This window comes from Limulus polyphemus, unplaced genomic scaffold (assembly GCF_000517525.1).
Source record: "Limulus polyphemus unplaced genomic scaffold, Limulus_polyphemus-2.1.2 Scaffold713, whole genome shotgun sequence".
NCBI classification, from domain to species: Eukaryota; Metazoa; Arthropoda; class Merostomata; order Xiphosura; family Limulidae; genus Limulus; species Limulus polyphemus.
This window is the reverse complement of record NW_013666323.1, coordinates 428,802-447,208: the sequence shown is the minus strand read 5'-3', so window position 1 is coordinate 447,208 and position 18,407 is coordinate 428,802. Positions and strand designations below refer to the sequence as shown.

General features: G+C 33.6%; 1 protein-coding gene across 3 annotated transcripts in view; it reads left to right on the top strand.

Moving 5' to 3' along the window:
- Positions 1–1,115: 1,115 nt before the first annotated feature.
- LOC106460120 (mitochondrial intermediate peptidase-like) overlaps positions 1,116–18,407 on the top strand; it is a 62,747-nt gene continuing 45,455 nt past the window's right edge. For all 3 annotated transcript variants that reach the window (XM_013919803.2, XM_022386765.1, XM_022386766.1), the window contains exons 1-3: positions 1,116–1,955; positions 4,869–5,042; positions 16,382–16,470. In XM_013919803.2, the coding sequence (XP_013775257.1) occupies positions 1,599–1,955; positions 4,869–5,042; positions 16,382–16,470 (620 nt within the window). In that variant the 5' untranslated portion in view covers positions 1,116–1,598. The remainder of the gene's footprint in view (positions 1,956–4,868; positions 5,043–16,381; positions 16,471–18,407) is intronic.

The following is an 18,407-nucleotide window of genomic DNA, read 5'->3' as shown; positions in this document are numbered from 1 at the left end:
ACTGAGTCATGCGAACAGTAGGCACCATAAGTAAAGTGTGTGAATCACTGTGATTTATAGCGTGTATTACATAGGTTATTAGTGACTGTGGAAATTCTGTGTATTACTAAAATTTGTATCGAGAAAAAAATAAACTGGTTTTAATCAAGAAGGGATTTGTATCGCTGAAGTTCCTCGGAAAGAATTTATACCGGAAATTAACAAACAAGCAGATAAGCAAGAATATCTTATATGTTGAGACTAATTTTCCATAGATTAGCTCTCTTAGCAAACCTGCCCATGTTTTTTTTTTGATTAAGGAAGCATTTTTCGAAGATTTAGTCATACACAGCAGCTGGTTATCATCAACGAATTTAAAAAGCTTTCTTCGTATACAAAAGCTATTGTTATTAATATATATAATAAAAATAAAAGTCAAAATTTTCTACTCATAAGTATGCTAATTTATCACAAACGTTGTTTTCTGTCTTCAAGGTGACTCAGTTGTAATACTGAACCCTTGTAATGTTACGATTTGGAGTTTGGTCTTTGTGGTGAAAACAGGGCAGATATACAGCTTTACGCTTGTGCCAAAGAAACAAACAATGTACTTTCAAGCTAATTCTTTATGGAGGGAGCAGACTCAACGTTTAGCATGCCAGACTGTGGATCTAATATTCAGTGGTTTGCATCTCGTCACCGCCCAAAAAAACAAATGGTGCTTCAATCTGGGGCCGTAGGTGCGTTATGAAAGCGAAAGACAAATTTTTCTGGTCGATAACCTTAAAATTATTAACGGTTAGAGCAAACAGGCCCTGTGTAGCTTCGAGCAAAATCCAATAAACGATTGAAACTAACTTTTTATCTACCTTTTTAGTTTTATTTCATTTCCGTACAAACCTAACTTATTAATTAGCCTATTGTTAGAGACCTTATCGAAAGCCTTTTGGAAATCTAGATACACAGCATCAATAAAGTGACTCGCATCCAGACAAGCGAAAGCTCTACCAAAACACTCCAACAAATTAGAGCGTCAAGAAAGCCGTGCTGCATTTGTTTTATTATTATATTACAGTAAAATCACAATAAATTGGAATATATTTTTAGGGGACGCCACATGTTAAACTATGGAAGAAATGGGGAGCATGCGACCGAGTACTATTTATTTGAACGACATTAAGCCTATTCGTTGATGATACATTTATAATTTAAAGAGTATTATATACTTTTAATAATAAGTTAGTCAGCGAGCTTTCAAATTGCAGAATAAGTTGAATGTCTTTTTTTTTTTTTGTAAAGTTTGAAAGTTTAGTTGAGACAAGCACTGAAAATACAGGCTTATATTTATAAATAACTTGAAGTTGAATATTGTAATTTGTATTACTTCTGATTATTATTATTAACTATTATGCCATGATCACTGTGTTAGAGTATTGCGTTTTAAATTGAAATTGAATTAGGTCTAGAAAGAGGAAGTCGAACTACAATTTATGTAGAAGTAAACTACATAGGATAATTATGCTGAGACTGAGATAGACGTGAGCTGTTTTATATTAACTATTTTTACGCTTTGGCTCAAAATTTGGATTGGATATACACAGCCAACTGTATTTTTAAAGATGAAGCGTTTTTATCCAGTTAATATTGGCTTTAGAACTTTTCACCAACAGATAAAGCTAAGAAGATTGTTTACTAAGCCTTGCATTAAAATTTGTGTTAGTAGTGTAGCTTTAAACAGACATTTCAGTAACTATGGAAATTTTTATGTAAATCCAAATACTGATACTACCAGGTCTACTTCTGCTAGAACTAGAAGTTATAGTTGTAGTTCTACAAGTCCACATATAGGTAAAGGTGATCAAATTAAACAGGGGTGGTTACGTCGTGGTGTAGCTACATGGTCCCCTTTAGCTGCAGCATTTAATAACTGTTCTAGTATTAAAAGGCCGAGTTTCAACTTGCTTTCCCAAAAAACGGTAGGTTTTTGTTTTTTTATACCTTTGGTTGCTCTTAGTTGCTAAGAAAAAATACAATCCTTTGTACTAATTTTATTGTAGCTCTTTAAGTCAGTTTTTGTTAGCAATTATGAAGATTTTTATCAGAAATTATTATAATTATTGGTTATTTGCAGGCTTTTCTTGTAGTAACAAATACAAGTAGTAGAAACAGAAAACTTTCTGATTTTCTTAATTTGGAAAGAACTTATAGTAGATTCAACCTATATGAGAATTTTGTCAGCACATGCAAGTTGTTAATGTTTAAATTCACAAAATACAAATAATAGAAGGATAATATATTGGTATTGAGTCTATTGTCATGTTGCACTGTTGTGTAGAATTATAAAGGTTAACAGCTTCCATAGCTAGTCACATGGAATCAAGCTGTTTCAAGAAAAATAATTCATAAACCATTAAAACTGAAATGTTATTGGTTGCAACATTGATGATGTGTGATAACCCTGTTTGAAAAATGAAATTGGCTAATTTGCAAATTAATTCTATATACCAAGTCTTAAATATATGTACCCTAATCCTACTGTACTTACAAGTAGAAATGAAAAAGTGGTGTATCAAATGTATTCCCTTTACAATATCGAACACTTCACAGTTTTCATCTAACTACAGCTGGGTGATTAGTGGGATTTGATAATTGAATAAAAGATACATTTCAAAGGATATGTACATGATGGCCATTCAATATCTATAGGTATTTATGCATCACAGCATTTAGTGACATAATAAGTAAAGAAATTATTTTCAAGATCCCATGGCTGGGTGTTTGACTGTAACCAGTGATAATTGGTTTTCTTATCTTGAGCAATCTCTTTTTTCTTATGTGTTCTTTTTGAGATCAAACTGTGTGAAAATTGATTTGTTTTTGCATGAATAACAGTATAGAAATATTTATTGTTGACTGTTTTTGCCTGATTGCACAACTCACCATGAATGGTAGAAGTGGGTCTACTGTATTGTATATGTCATCTAGGTTAGGTTTGGTCAGATTATGTTAGGTTATGACAGGCTAGGTTTAGTTAGTTTGTAGTTCTCATAGTTGGAACTAGTAATATACATAACATTCTTAGGTGGCCAGATATAATCAAAACTAAATATTTTACTTTCACAGTAGCTGTTTAGTACTTTTGTTTGACTGTATACACAATGGTCAAGTAGTTGTTGTTCAAAAGGCTATATGTAAAAGAGTCATGCACCTGTTGTTCAAAAACCTTTATGCATGATGACAATGAATATATTCTGACAATTACTGATTTACTGGCATAATTGGTTTCATTTTACTATATACACAAAAATAGTACATAGTCTCAATTACTTTGACATAACATACAGACAACAAGGGGACATTTAGTCCTTCAAAGCTGTAATTGTATAGCCACCCTACTCTTCCCAAATGAACCTTCCCCTCTTTATTTCTAAGGAAATCATTGCTTCCCCTGTTTAAATGCTTGTATGGTGCTGACCCCATCACTGGTAATAGCAACTTAATTCATGTGTTGATTACCTTTTAGTTGTCTTGACTGGAGCTGAAACTGCTTTTTCAAGTTTCAAACTTGTGTCCTGTCTTTCTATTGTTTTCAAAATTCGACACCTAAATTTTCAGGGAAAATGTTAACTACTAGCAAATTGCACATGCCACACTAGTGAATAATAGCCAGTGAGCCGGATAACTGCCATATAGCATAGGGTCATTCAAGTAGCAGGCTTGTGAGGTTCTAGACTCAAACCAAGTTTTTGACATTCTGGTACTTTAAATTGATGCACAACAAGTAGTCTTTGCACTCCAGAGGGTCACCTGAGCTCTGCAGATGACACATTAAATGCTTTTTTGGCCTAGAATGCTGTTTTATGTATGTATGTGATTGGGTTGCTGATTCAACTTTGAAGCCCTATGTTCTCAGCTCACATTAGTGTACTGAGGCTAGTGCTTTATCATCAGAACTACCATTGCTCAAATTCATAGCAGACATTCCAATTAATACATACACACACACACAAACATATTTGCAGTTGTTGTTGACATATTTATAAATATAATCATACAGTATACAAATAATTATAGTTGTCAGAGCCCCAGAACCAGTGAATAACTTAGTCACTCACTGATACATAGAAATTGAATGCTTAGCTTAATTTTAATTAGGCTAAAGCTACAGTATTTTTAAAAGTATATTGAAAATATGAAATGTTTGTTGTGTTCTCTTTCAGTGTTATGTCTCATAAACTGTGCTATCAAGGGTTGTAGGACTAGAGATGTAATTTTGTTTTCCCTTTTTGGATCAACATTTGAATTTTTATTTCAAGTTTAATGAAATGACTAGATAACTGAATAATTTCCTAACCAATTACAATAAAATGTTAGGGAAACAAATTTTTGAACTCTAATGCTTTTATTTTTTGCATAGAAATGTACAGTAGCTGAAAAATCATCTGCTAAAAATGTTCTATACACATTAACCAAATGCCAAATTAAATTATTTTTAAGTTGTAGAACTCACATTAGCAGTTTGAAGATATTACAGAATTTCATAGTAGTAAAAAATATACATATTACGCTGAATATTTGTGACATACTGTAGATTTTGGTAGTGTCCATCAAGGCTGGACACATATCAAATGCATTAGCATTGTTTGTTCACAAATTGTTGTAAAAATATTTTCTACATGTACCATACATATATGTATGTGTAATATGAGTATTTATTTTATTTCTCAAGAAAATATGGTTATTTAGAATCTATTAAAAAATTGTTTAAAGCAGCATCTTATCTCAAAATAAAGAATGTAATTAAACATGTCTGATACTTTTATTGTACATAATTATCAGTGATAATCCAGTTGCATATAGTATTGTAATGGCTTTATTTTTAATGACAGGGATTGTTTGGCTACAAAGTCCTTCAAGAACCAGATGGATTTTATCTGCTAAAAGAAGAAGCCATGTTGGAAACGGATAAACTTGTCAGGGAAGCAACTAGCCAAAACCGAACAAGAAAGATGGTACAGATATTTGATGAACTCTCAGATACCTTGTGTAAAGTAGCTGACATGGTAAGATGAAAAATTGTGATAGTATTTTTTACATTAGTTACATTTTGATAATTTTACAAACAAAACTCCATTTATATGGAGAAAAAGATTCATAAGGTATTTATGATATTATATGAATATGAAATATCTCAATAATATACAATTCATCTTTTTCGTTTTTTAATCCAACTCTTTTTACATATATAATACTATAGAGGATGATTCATAATTTACACAATTGTCAGACCATTGCAAAAAACTGGAGGATACACGAAAAATTATATGCACATTGTGATGCACCATTTGGCCACCAAAAGGTTTTTAATTAATGTTAACATTTAATTAGAATTGAAAACAATGCAAAGCAATAAAATTCTGGTAAGGTATTTAAATTACAAAAACTGTTTAAATTAACCTCCTTTTTGTGTCGCATTTATCAGTTTGTTGGATTAGTGTCACCCACAGAAAGAATACTATGGAGACCATGGAATGGGACCTTGTCTTCTGATCCATCATCCTGCCAGTGTGTTGTCTAACCAAGGTTGAACATGTGTAGAATTAGGTGAAGGAGCACTGTCATGCTACAATATTGTGTTAGAGATCAGTAAGTGAAAGGTCATCAAGGTATAGTGAATAGTGTTTCGTAGGACAATTATGTGGAATGCTGCATTAACTGAAATATAAAAAAAAAATATTTTCTTGTCATGGATGCCACCTCACACCATGATGTAGGAATTGAATTTCATAAGTTCCATAAACTCATGGGTTTTTTTTTTCCTTAACTTGGTAACTCATTATTTGGCCTCATTGGAGAAGATTTTGTCTATCATATTGGTGATCTGTTCTTTTACCCATTTGCAAAATTACTTTTGGCAGGCAAATTATCTTACTGATAATGCTAACACAGAGGTAAGTTGCTGAAATTTGCTACAATGAAGAATCCTTCTTGTAGATGACTGACTGGTACCAACCACCTTTTCTATTTTTTGTGGGCTGTCTCTGGCTCACAACTGCAGTTTTTCTTGCTACCCTTCTGTGTTTCCTCTCCTCCCTTCCTCTCTTGTCTGAGGTGCTTCATTATGTTCCAAAGGTGTTTTCTGTAGAAGTTTGTTTCTTTATCTTTACCAGCTTAGCCTGTTCCACTTTTTCTGCTCTGTTCCTCCTTACTTTGTTCCTCTGCTGTTGTGACTTGTTCGGTCAAATTGCATTCATCTTTACTGTATGCCTTCATCATTCTATCCTTACTGGATGGTTCTGTCAGCTTCATCAGTTGCAATATTCTTCTCTAGATGTGGATGCTTACAGACTATTTCACACATGATTCATTACCTTTCTCATTTTTTTGCTTTCCATCTTTGTTGGCCTTGGATCGAGATCCTCCTGGTGGGTATATGTATGACTTCCCATACGGTCATCATTCATTTTTTCAACATCTGGTTGTTTTGTCTTCTGGAGGATTTTGACTTCCACCTGTTGTTTTTCTTCATTCGACCCACTGTCTTAGTGATGGGTAAGTATGTTTATTTTTCCTTTCTCTCTATTTTTGCATTTAGAATCCAGCCATGTGGCTGGTTTTTGCCTTCAGGGTATGCTTATTTCCCAAAATCTTCATCAAGCCAGGATGATGGAAAGTGCTCAAACCATTCACATTGGCACTATCAATGCCAACTGCAAGATGGAGTGTTCTGTAAGACCACTTGGGGTATCCTTGTGGTATATATATTTGCTCAATTGTCTTATCCAGACCATAACAATTCCATTGAATATCATGATAAAAAACCAGCACCAGGGAAGTGTCTACCCACTTCTTTGACTTGCACTTTCCAGCTTTTATAAACAGGATTTCTTGGTCATCTTTTGCATGGTCTCTAGTAAATGACCTTTCTAGCTGTTGGTCTAGTGGGGTTTCAGGTCTCCCCATTGCAAATTCTCCCTCTCTCTTCTTTGAGCACGGGAAATCCTTGCCACTTACCAGCTTTTAGCTACAGGGTTGGTAGACCATGGAGAATTCTCATGTTTTGGGCTCAGTGCAATATGGTGAGAAATTTGCTGGTGGTGACACTGTCAATGTAGTATGGGTCACCCCTTACAAACATAACATATAACTATTGCATTCTCCTCCTGCAGCCAAGGCCTATTCAGTAGAGTCGAGGTGAGCACACAATGTACAGTCTGATTGAACCTTCCAACCACACTACACATATTGGTTCACCGACCACTTGTGTGCAAGTGCTTGGATGGTCATGCTCTCATTCCATCCATCCTTGCGACACTTGGCACTCATTTGTCTTACCCTCCTTACATTCCGGGCAAAGAGTACATTCTGGTTAAGACTAGATGCAGTCTCCCATAAATGTCCCCCTATGTAGTTCCTGTCATTGGGAGTTACATTCCATGGGCTTCACTTTGAGCACTTTCTGATGGGAGCTCATCTAGATAAAATTTTGGGCTGGTCCCTCCACCATTTCAATGTTGGATTCTAGCATTTTTCTGTGAAGAGATGAGTTGTTGTCTCTTAAGTTAACATTTTCCTAATATGAAAATATATTTCTGATAGGTGCCTCTGCACACATTCCCACTTGTCCTCCCCACTTCCTGTGCACTTTTTTTTATCTTGCCTTGTCTAAGAATGAAATTATTCTGAGTGCAAGGGCATGTCATCACATATGTAGACTCACATTCAAAATTTTATTGACCTACTATCTTATGAACGTATGTCAATAAGTTTGGTATTAAATTGTAGATTATAATTAAAATGTTCATATTATACATTAGTTTATTTCTTACTTTAAAAGTAAATATTAAAAAAAAATCATAAATATTGATTTTTGTGTGTCAAATGGTATTTTGAATGCAGCTTTGGTTCAAATTAGATGTTTATGATGTCCGAATACAAAGTTTATTGTTTCTTAGGAATTAGAAACTCAAAGTAATGATATTCACAAGGTAGAATATAAAATAAAACCTCCTATCTTTTTCTATTTGCTGAGATATCACTATATTTATGAATCAAACATAGGCCACACCTACCACTTCCATTTTTTGAAATACTTCATTATGTACATCTGATTCACTCTGTTGTGTTTATAACCTATAAAAAGCTCAGAATTTCCTCCACGTAGTTTTCTCAGCTTCTTGAAGGTGGGAATTTCCCAAGATTATTTCTTTTGTCTCCAATCTTGGAAGGAAGGGGTAAGTGAAAATATTGTTCGAAAAATAATATTTCTTTAGACCCAAATACAGTTTAGTTAGTAATCCTGATAAATAAAAATTACAGTGGAATTCTGCAATATTGTTAGAGCAACTTATAATTTTTTGTTATTTCAAATTGCATATATAAAACATAAGGTTATTTTTGTTTTACGTCCTCCATGTGCAAAATTCGGCAAGGCTTATTAGCATGCAAGATATGGCAAGCGAGTACAAACTTCTGCACAGTTGTAAGTAATAAAATCATTGTTTTCTATACTTCTTTATTCACTGTTCTATATTTTAAGAAAAGTAACTGAAACTTAAGAACTTATTTGTAAATAGTAATAATAATATATATATATATATATATATATATATACACATATGAGATGTATTAGAACCAAAATGTGACTATATTTTACAAAATACTGGTCCACTAAAACAAAGCCAAGACAGGTCACTTTGTAAAGGCCAGTTTTATACTATTGGATACAGTAACATGAGGGCACATGCACCTCATCACTGCAATTTCTGATACGATATCTTACGTCTTCCCCCAAAATAGCTTTTCTGGACTAGCACTGCTGCCCTCTATTGGTGCAAATTTTCAATGCACGCCACTAGTCTTCCACCTCCTCCCTCTTCTGCATATCCACATATAAATGATCATGCTGCAGCTCTCCACCAATTGGACTGAGACATCACTTCTATCGATTTGCAGTTGTACTGTACAGATGTGCTGTTTTTTGCTTGCAGATTGGTTGACATTTTTTGTTATACTACTGTCTTAGTTTTTCATTACTACTTATTTAAATTTTCATGTTTTGGTTTTGCGAAGGGTTGCTTTATCTTTCGAACTTTCTTACTTTTTCAGAGGCCTTTTGCTAGTGTATTGTAGATTCCACTCTGTGGCACGTGGTGATTGACCAGGTATACTTTTTTTTTTTTTTTAAATCTGCACATTCCATCCTGTGACCATGCTTGATGCTAGTTACATTGTAGCACTTCCTACTGTGGACCTGATTTACACTTCTAGATGCTGCCAGGTTTTGGTTGTTTGTGTCTGATTTATTATTATTTATGACTAAACAATTATGTTGCATGATTGGGTTATGCACACTATTAGGGATGGGGTATTCTGTAGGGCTGCTAGTAGTTCTCTGTAGTGGTTTTATTGCTTCATGAATATGTTTGTCCCAGATTGTACACTCATGGATTAACATGAGTAAATCAGACAGAGATTGCTTCCCAGCTCTGATGCTCCATGGTGTTGAAACTCTTCTTACCATGGACCTGATGTACAATTTCAGATGCCACCAGGTTTTGGTTGATCGACTTTGTCAACATGATAGCCCTGCTTTTCAAAATAGGGTATTGTGGTAATTTGTTGAACTGTCTCCTAGCCACTGGGTTAGTAAACCATGGAGGCATGTCCTCCTGAGTGATGAATTATATCACTCCACTGAGAGTAGGGCGGTGGCATTCTGCAGGTGTTGCTAGAATATTGCACTTCCTATTTCAGACCTGATGAACAATTCCAGATGCTACCAGGTTTTGGTTGTAGCACTATGCCGTATTCCTGTATGTATATCTGACTGATTGTTTTTTTCCTACATTCTTGGTATGTCTGGAGATGGCCCAGTCATGATTAGTCTCTTGTGTAGATGGTGTGATGTCCTTCCTACTGCATATATATATACTATTGCAGTTTGCCCTTCAAGGTGAGACATTCCTCATCCCTATCATCTTCTGGATGTTCCTTCCTGTTGGGTCCAGTGTTGGTTGGAGATGGTACAGCTAAGTAAGTTCTCACATGTGTGCAGGCCAGTATCCCTCTTGCTACTGTGGACTGAATGACACATGCCCATTGCTGCCAGGTTTTGGACTGGAGATGCACTCCAGGTTTGTAGTCCCTCTTCTTACCATCTGCTGGATGTCTGTTCTTGGCAGATCTGGTGTTGGTTGTAGCTGGACACAGCACATTTTCCCACTTGTGTACAACCGGATATCCTCCTCCTACTGTAGACTAGAAGTACCATACCCATTGCTGTCAGGTTTTGGACCAGAGATGTCATCTTGCCAGGGATTTCCACCTTCCTACTATCTGCTTGATGTCAGTTCCTGGTGGATCTGGTGTTGGTTGTGTTGGAAATGTGTGCAAGTAGAGACAGATTTTGGTACAGAAGCTCGTCTTCCCTACCAATTCCTGTTTTGAGGTGAAGAGTAGGTGATCCTCTACCTACCGTAGATCTGATGTACCATTCCACATACTGCCTGGTGTTGGATGAGGTCAAAAATACTACTACAGTCTGACATACCCTAGCCACTTGACACCCATGAGTTCCATTCATCAGTCATACATATTCTGGGATTCCTTCATGTTTTTCCACCTTTTATGTTTGTCACACTGTCATAAAAGAACAAAGAGTATACCTAGATCAGATATGGTGCAGTCTCCCACTGAGGTGTGATGTTTTCTTTTTTGGTTCTACACCTCTTGGTCTCTCTTTGGGTGCTTCCGAAAGGAGAATTTTTTTTTTATTGGCCCTCCATCAATTCAATGTGGAATTCTAGTTATTTTGTGAGTGGAGGTAAGATATTGTATCAGAAGTTAGCATTTTCCTACACTGTAAATATATTTCTGATAGATTCTTACCTCCTCTCAAATTTCCTGCCCATCCTCCCCTTTTTCGATAATATATGGTGTAGGTCTTCTGACCAATCGAGAAGTGATTAATGACTGCAAATGTGAAGAGGATGCTGACTACAATAGGGGTTGTGTCATGTTCCTATTGGTGAAGGGCTGCTTCATGATCATTTGCATGTAGATATGCAGAAGTGGGAGGTGAAAGGCTAGTGGTGTGCGTGGAAAATTTGCACTGATAGAGGGCAGTGCTAGTCCAGAAAAGTTATTTTGTGAGTAGAGGTAAGTGTCTATCAGAAATACATTTTCAGTGCAGGAAAATGCTAACTTCTGTAATATTAGTCATACATGGTTGAAAGGTCAATAAAATAATAAATACATATATAGATGTATAATGTTATGAGATTTAAGTTATTTAGACTAAACATTTGTGGTTTCGTGTTATAATTTGTAATCATTCTAGAACAATAAAATTTATATTTATTTCCTAAATTTGTATAGTGGTTACAAGGTTGGTCAAATCAACCAAACCCATACAGACACAGAATAGGAAAAAAAATAGATAAAATATAAAATTTTTTCCTAAACAAAATGTTTGATAATTATTTGGAGGTTAGTAGGAGGTTATAGAGATTTTGCATGTGAAATTTGACCATTTTCTGATGCATAAAAGTATTTTTAATCTTAAAATCAAAATTACTTTGCATGTTGGATAGTCAACATTTGAAAAGAAAAAATTCACTAGCAAATCATTACTTAAAAAAATCTTAAAACTAAATAAAAACAATCTGATATTTTGTATACGAAAGCCTTGTAATGTTTACTGATAAACTGCAAAATTTGTGAAGATGCACATTAAAAGTTATAGTATGAAAACTATAACAAGCACAAAATGGTTAAAAGGTCTGTCCCTGGGACTGAGCCTGTAGTGAGAAAGTTAAACACATGAATTTAGGTAGGAGTTACCTCAAGGCTAGTGGCATGCAAATCTCATTGGCAAATGTGTGAGGAAGGTAGCATTTCTGGATAGATAAGTATCTATTGGAAATATATTTTCTGATTAAGAAAATGTTAACTTCTGACATCTTTAACCTGTATCATTGTATTGGGAATGGTAAGAAAATATAGTCATCCAGCCTCTTTCTAGCTGACCAAATGATGCATTACAGGGTATGGCTGCATTGATGTTTTATTTTTCATTTGCATTTATCCTCCATGTACCCTCCAGTTTCTGTGGTGCTCTGACAAGATGTATGTAGAGTACTATACTAGATGTACTTCTGCAGGGTCTGCAAAAGTGTTATATATATCAAGAGTAAATAAAACCAAAATTAACAGTAACAAATATTTTCATTTCTTGATTTTGAAGTTCATATGTCATGCTGTGTTATAGCCTACATGTTTCATGGCATGCACACATTTTACTGACTCACAATAGTACAAATTGCAATGTTTAGCATCCCTTATGTGACATCATCTTAGTGTCTGCTGACTGACTGACATTCGACACACTACTGTATAGTGGTGCGAGTGGTTAAAACAGGTGATCATTCCAAGTGACGTTGGGCCCCCTTATGAGGAAATTAATTGATATAAGAATATTATTTAAACTTTTGTAAGTTGTAGGAAATTTTATTGAATAAAATCACATATAATTGTTTATGCTTTAGAGAAAATCGATCAGATCCTTGAAACCTTTCCTCTTAGCTTAAATGACCTAATTCAATTATTCTTGTATCTTCTCATCTCTGAAGTCAATTTGATGTCTTTTGTATTCTAAAATGCTTTGAAGAATGTGGCCTCTTATGAGGTTACAATTACATTTTTGTTCTTAAATTAAAAAGATTCTATAAGCAGAATCAAGAACTCTACATTTATTTGTTATTTTCACCATGTATAAACATTGAGCATAGGGCTTCTATACTTTACCAATAATTACTCCCTTCATCCTTTTCAACTCAACAATGCTTTTCCCACACATAAAATTAGGCTCTTTCCAAATTTCCATATCCCAGTTTTGTTGTACCTACCAATTACCTGACCACAACTCCAGAATGTAGTATGGTAATCATGTCCATAGTAAAAAAAGCCTTATGGGTGAACAGAGATGGGGATAACAAATACTTTTTGATAGCTCAGTGGTGGAGTAATGGCCCAGTTAGCCAGATGTCCTTGGTTCAAACCCTGGTCAAAAAGTTTCTGTTTTATAGTTACTGATTTTTCCTATAAAAGTTTATGGTAGAGAGATGGAAGTAAGCCAATGTCAATTTGTTAAGTACAAATTCTGTTAGCTGTTAAATATAAGGAAAGAAGAGTTTTTATAGCAATATATGTGTAAATTGGATATGCTGAAAAGTTTTTATGTTGCGTAGCTCCTTAGTTGACTAAATTGAGAGTGAACTTGCCAGTTGCTAAGTTACAGGATATTAGGTAAAGGCATGATTTATTCCTTTCACAATGAGAGATCCTATGAATGCTTTTCTGCACAAGTCACTGTGTTACATTCAAAATATAATTAAACACCTTTAATAGCAATTTATGTGAATGAAATTAATATTATAACGTGTGTTATGATTCAAAGTTTTAAGTCCTTTATTACAAAACAAACTAAATAAAACTACTTAAAACTTCAGATGTATTGTAATGTGACCAATGGGCTATGAAAATTCTCAACTTTGCTTCTCTGTATCTTCAATAATACAACGGTAGTTGAGTAGATGTATGTCTAGACAATAAGATGCTTACATAACCTTTTGACTCATTCATTTCAAAGCTCTCTGAATGAATACATTTGAAACAATTAATAATTTTTTTCAACCCCTGACAGCTGCCATGACCACCTTCATCAGATTTGATAGAGCTTTGTAGTCTACATGTAGATGTGTACATAAAATGTGTATATTCATTAGAAAGAGGTCATTTTACACTATCATCTAACTATGGTTATTTTGAAATTTGCATGCAGATACATTTTAAATTGTATTTAGGTCTTACTAATATATTTTAGTTAATTATGTATTAGTTATGTTTTAAAATGCATAATTAAAAGGTTTAAACATTTTAAAAATAAACTTTGCTTCTGTTCTCATGCTTGCGATATTACATGCTGAACAAAAATTTTGACGAAGGGATGCGCATGTCTCCCAAAGAAACTTTAATATGCCCTGAGGGCACCATTGACTTGTGTTGAGATGAATAATAAGTGGTAATGGACAAGAAAGGAAAATAAAACATTAAAAATTAACTATTATGTGAAAAGGAAAAGACCTGAAATTATGAATTTAGCAAAAGGAAAATCTTTAAAGATATTCAACAAAAAATTAAAAGGTATATATTTTTTTTTCTATTTCTTAATTTTAATTAATGCATTGCATTGTATGTTGATGATAATAGTTTGAGTTAGTGATTTGGTAGAGAAAATGAAAAAATATAAACATATAAATATAATGAGGGGTTGGTATTAATTATAGATGGTTTAGAGAAAAGGTTTTTACTTCAGTAAGTTCAGAAAACAGGAAATAGCCACATTTTATGTTAATCTGAAGGAAAATTTGATGTATTTCATAAGCAAGTGTCCTGCAAGCAGAGTTTTGGTCAAAATTTTGTTCATTTGTATGATAATGCATGCATCTACACGTGTGTTCAATAGCTATCTTTCAGTTGAGATGTTATAAAGAAATATCCAATGGTTTTGTAAAAAAGTGTACTAATGTTCCTGTACAAAACTTCAATTTGGTAAGACTATAACAGAACTTCTTCAAGATTGTGTGAAAAAACCAGTTGGAAACATATGTTATCAAAACTATATCAGCTACACACTTGAAAACATCTTACTTGATGTTACCCATTTTGGAGTTAGGGAATCAGCATGTAGCTTAATCACGAGATTGACTTCAAACTTGTAACGAAACACCATTTAATACAAGAACAATCATATGATGGTGCAGGATATGAATATTGGAGATTTAACCTAGGTAACGTATGCTTCAAATAATCATTGGGTTTTTCTTACATCAAAGGAAATGATGTATGAAATCTAATTTCAATATACTACATATAGCCTTGATGCCTAGTCCACCTTCTAAACTTTTCTTTGTGAATGCACATAGTTGAGACATTCTTTCTGTTTGTCCTGTTGCCACTTCTGTCTGGAATAGATTTCTACCCAATCAGCCAGATTTCCTATTGTCGTCTTCCAGAAGTTTGTTGCCAATCAGCTAAACTCTTCTTGATGCTTCATCCCCCATCAGGTTTTTCTTTTGCCACAAAAAAACCACCCACCCCAAATATTTCATAAGTTTATGGAATAATGAAACAGTAATAAGCAGCTAACTACTATTACAATCCCGTTTTCTTAAAAGCTGCACTGATTGACTGTTCCAGGAGGAATAAATGTATCTTTTTATTTTTGTATATGTTTATTGCTCATTTAATCATCCAACATGGAACATAATGAATATACATACCCCTTAAGGAGAAAAATTCCAGCTTAACAAAATATTAACATCTACATGCATAAATGCTGCTTCAGGTAAATTTGTATTAAAGTTATGTAGAGTTATATATGATATAGCAAAGCTTTTTTCTTGTTGGGTTACTTCGTGCTGTCAACAGCTATATGTGACTTCAAATTCTGAATGTCTATGATGCAGATACATTTAGGAAAATAAATGAAGTATTTGTGCAGGAGTTATAAGGATAGTTTACTTACTTCCTTACAGTAATAAGACAGCTAAACTTATGTGTCTGCTTAATGATTAGCTTCTATCACATCCAGCCAGTGATAGATCTGCTGAGTAGAATGGAAAGAGATAGAACTACTTACAAAAAGGAATGATAAATCAAAATTACAGAAATAACTCATTTTTTTCAACAAGTTACAACTTGGATCTTTTCAAGCTGAGCTATTGTATGTTAAAGCTGGAACGTTGTCTGTAATCTTGATTTGTCTTTTGGCTTGTGTAATTTATGGTCATGTTGAAAATTTGCTCTGTACACTTGTCTTTTGAGATTTGTATTTGTTACTTTCATATTTGAAGATCCCATAAAATTGTTATATTAGCTATACTATTACAAATTGTAGAAGATGATCCACTTTTGTAGGGTTATAGTCCAGTCATCTTCACTTAGTTTTTCATTTATTGATAGCTTACTGTGTGGTTTAAAAATAATATTTTGACTATGAAGCAGTGTAGTTTGTGTATGTGTTGATGAGTAATTGTTTTAAATATGTGATGTGAAATGTAAAACTGTAAGATGCAGTGTAAGCTACATATACATTTGTCTAAGGCAGTACCTTTGGTTCACTAATTTATTTTTAATTCATTTTATATAAACACTAACTTATTTTTAGCTTAAATTATAACATTTTCACAATTTGAAAATTCCTAGTTATAGGTACAAGTAATAATTTCTTTTGATCTTTTAAAATATCTTGTGTTAAGTCTAAATGAAATGTTTTTTGTGCAGGAGCTTTCATTTATTTAGAATTATAAGTTATATCACATTTTTGAATTTTTTTTAGGCAGAGTTTGTTAGAATAGGACATCCTCAGAACCGATTTGCTAAAGCTGCGGAAAATGCCTCAATGGCAATAAGTGGGCTTGTAGAAAAGTGAGTTTTGTATAAATGCATTGATTTTCTTTTTATATATTTGAGTAAAGTGTAGATTTTACGTGTGTGTGTATATTGTTTAATTTATATGAAACAGTGTATTACCAAGTACAGTATATAACTTGGTAACCAGAACAATGGTTAAGTAACTATTAGAAATGATAAAACTTATTAATTTTTGTAGGCAACCTCTATGAGGATTCTTTCCTCGAGATACTACTTTATACTTCTTGTGTCTTATATAATGCATTTATGTAACTATTAAAGTTATGGTGAGAGTGTATTTGTAAAGTGCATTGACTTACACCCATTAACATTTTGTGTATGTGTGTATGTATATGGATATATATATTTATATGTATTACATTATCAAGTGCTTTATAAGGTGATATATTACATAACATGGAAAAATCTAGTTTTATTTTATCTCAGTATTTTATTACATTGCTCTACAGACATAACCAATGATTTTATGATATTTGTATCTCATGCTTTAAATTCAGGAGTAGAGATAATGAAATAAAATTGCATTCACTGGAGGGAAAGCTATCCGGAAGATTACATTTCCTCTTGAATTGTTTTTTATTTTATCCATGCAGTATGTTCACTTTCATTGGTCATAACTACAGGAATATGGATGGACCATGCATTCCCGATCAGGGAAAGCCAACTAAAAAGATGAAAGTTAAATTCCTTGGAAATGCAGGAATGTAATGTTTTGATCCCTGAAATTTTATTATTATTATTGATATTGAAGAGCTTTATACATCAAAGAATGATTTATCATATGGTCTGTGCATGTATAGTCATACTGGTGGATTTTCCCATAAAGTTAACTTGTGTCTTTTGAAACTGGAGTATTGTATGTTAAAGCTGGAATGCTCTGTAATCACAATTTGTCTTTTGGCCTATGTAGTTTATGGTCATGTTGGAAATTTGCTCTGTAAACTTGTGCCCTTTTGTGATTTGTATATTTTACTGTCATAGTGGAAGGGCATTGTTCTTTAAATGAGGAAATTTTTTATGGGCTCTCAATATCTGTAATGCATTCACTATGTTTGCATTCAAAACATCCAAAAGTATTAAAATTGACAAACAGTAAGATATACTTTTGATTCTTTACTTGAAGTCTCTAATTGATTGAAAAAAAGAAAGAATTAACCATGCTTAATTCTAATGGAAAACATCCATAATATTAATTTAGAATTAAACCCCTTTCTCACACATCATAACACAGAGTGTACAAGTCTGGTAGCTTGATGCCTATGGCTAATACATAATTGTGATGAGCTACCAAAATTAACATGAGCACTTGCTTGTTGGGGTATTAACCCACTCACATTATACATTCTGATACGATTACTTACATTCTTCACAATTACAGCTGTTCTCGCTTTGACTGGTCTTTAGTGTACAAATTTTTTCTCTCCATTAGTCTTGAAACTCTCATCTAATTCCATGTGTATACTACATGGTTTAGCTGCATTTAAGCATGCAAGTTAGCCTGCAACAGTCCTCCTATCGCAACTGACCCCTTCTATGCAGTTGAACCCAATCTTAACTTCTTGATTTGGCATGACAGTGTTAAAACCTAGTGCATGATTTTCAACAAATTTTTTTCTTCTTCTTTAGTGTGTTTTAAAAATATTCAGTTACTGATTTTCACATTTCAAAGTATTGTTTATAATCCACTTTCAAGCTGGATTTCTTTATTTGATTGTGAAGTCTATTTCTCATTCAATTACTGGTAGTTAGTCAATATTCATGAATTCACAATTTAATATTATGACTACAGTGGCTATTGATGGTACTGGCATTCAAAAGTCCATGATAATGGCTATAGGTGTTATCAGTGGAAGAAGTGTTGGCCGTAGTTCATCAGGAGATGACTTCTTTCATGTAGGCTGAGGGATCTCCACATCTACAGGCAATTCTGC